A 1,249-nucleotide genomic window follows, 5' to 3' on the forward strand; every position below is an offset into this window, starting at 1 on the left:
ACATCCACCAAATTTCATGAAGAGGATGCGAGAGCCATCTAAAAGAAAAACAAAGAAGAAAGATCAGAAGCTAGGGGAAACTTCTATATCTAGACCACATGTGCCTCTGGTCTCCACCTCCTCTCCAAGTAAGTCTCAACCCTCTGACTCTCCTACTTTACAATTAAGGAAACTATCTTCTTCCTTACCTCAACCTTCCCAAATTTATACACACTCTGAACCTATAACCTCCACCATAAATCCCTCTGAAACACCCACATCTAACCCACCATCACCTCCCCTTCAAAAATTCAATCTAACTACCACAACTATGCCCATATCTGAAGCTCAACTGTTCAATGAACCCATATCACCACCCTCATCCCCACCTTACTATACCATCTCCTTTGATTCTAACCCATCTGACCCTCAATCCCCTACTCTCTCCCAGCTTCAGGCTCACGCCCTCTTCGCCCAAAACCCACATGAACCAAAAACCAATATTCCTTCACCATTTGAACAACCACCAACACCACCATCTGAACCACACATAGAAATCCCCATTGGAAACCTCATTACTCATCAATCTAAACCTCCAACCGAAACCATCCCAACACCATCATCACATATATCTCCCACCTCTGAACCTGAACCCACCTTTCCCACCCTGGATGAGACAGTAGCCTTATTTGCTGAGTCTTCAGTAGATAAGATCAGATCACTATCTGAAAACTCTAGAATCAGTGATGACCCCTCTGTAGTGAGGATTCACTGGAATAGAGTGATCATATGGATGACATTTGAGGCTTTCAAGCTGAAAGGCCTCTCTGAACAAGTCCGAAACGACTTCATTAGAGAAGCTGGAGAGAGGTTGCAGGACCGTCTAGCCAGAGAGGCAGAAGAGAGAGAGAGCAGAGAAGCTGAAGAAAAAGCTCGTCTAAAAGAAGAAGAAAGAGAAAGAGAAGCTGCAGAAAAGGCCTCTGTCGAGGCTGCTGCTGCTGCTGAAGCTGAAGCCAAAGCCAAGGCTGATGTTGAAAAAGCATCACACATAGCTACGAAAGAAGCTGCCAAGGCTAGGGATGATGCTCTGACTCAGGGGGAGCAATCTCACTCAGATTTAGATCCTCTAGTGTTGAATACTCTAGAAGAGCTACAGAAAGAGCAGCAGATTGTGCGAGCAAGATTGGATCAACAGGACTCCGTCAACTCCAACATTCAGAACATACTGACTCAGTTGCTTCAAAGGATGCCGCCTCCTCCGAACCCTTAG

The 1,249-nt window shown here is 45.5% G+C and overlaps 1 protein-coding gene across 1 annotated transcript; it reads left to right on the forward strand.

The window, feature by feature from the left end:
• Window positions 1-310: 310 nt before the first annotated feature.
• LOC127093980 (eukaryotic translation initiation factor 4 gamma-like) lies at window positions 311-1,249 on the forward strand. Its single transcript, XM_051032865.1, has one exon. It carries the CDS (start codon window positions 311-313, stop codon window positions 1,247-1,249), a length of 939 nt encoding a protein of 312 aa, XP_050888822.1.

This window comes from Lathyrus oleraceus, chromosome 6, assembly GCF_024323335.1.
Source record: "Lathyrus oleraceus cultivar Zhongwan6 chromosome 6, CAAS_Psat_ZW6_1.0, whole genome shotgun sequence".
Lineage (NCBI taxonomy): Eukaryota > Viridiplantae > Streptophyta > Magnoliopsida > Fabales > Fabaceae > Lathyrus > Lathyrus oleraceus.

What these genes read in the sequence shown, in the direction of transcription:
- LOC127093980 (XM_051032865.1), top strand. Translation starts at nt 311, where the DNA reads ATGCCCATATCTGAAGCTCAACTGTTCAATGAACCCATATCACCACCC.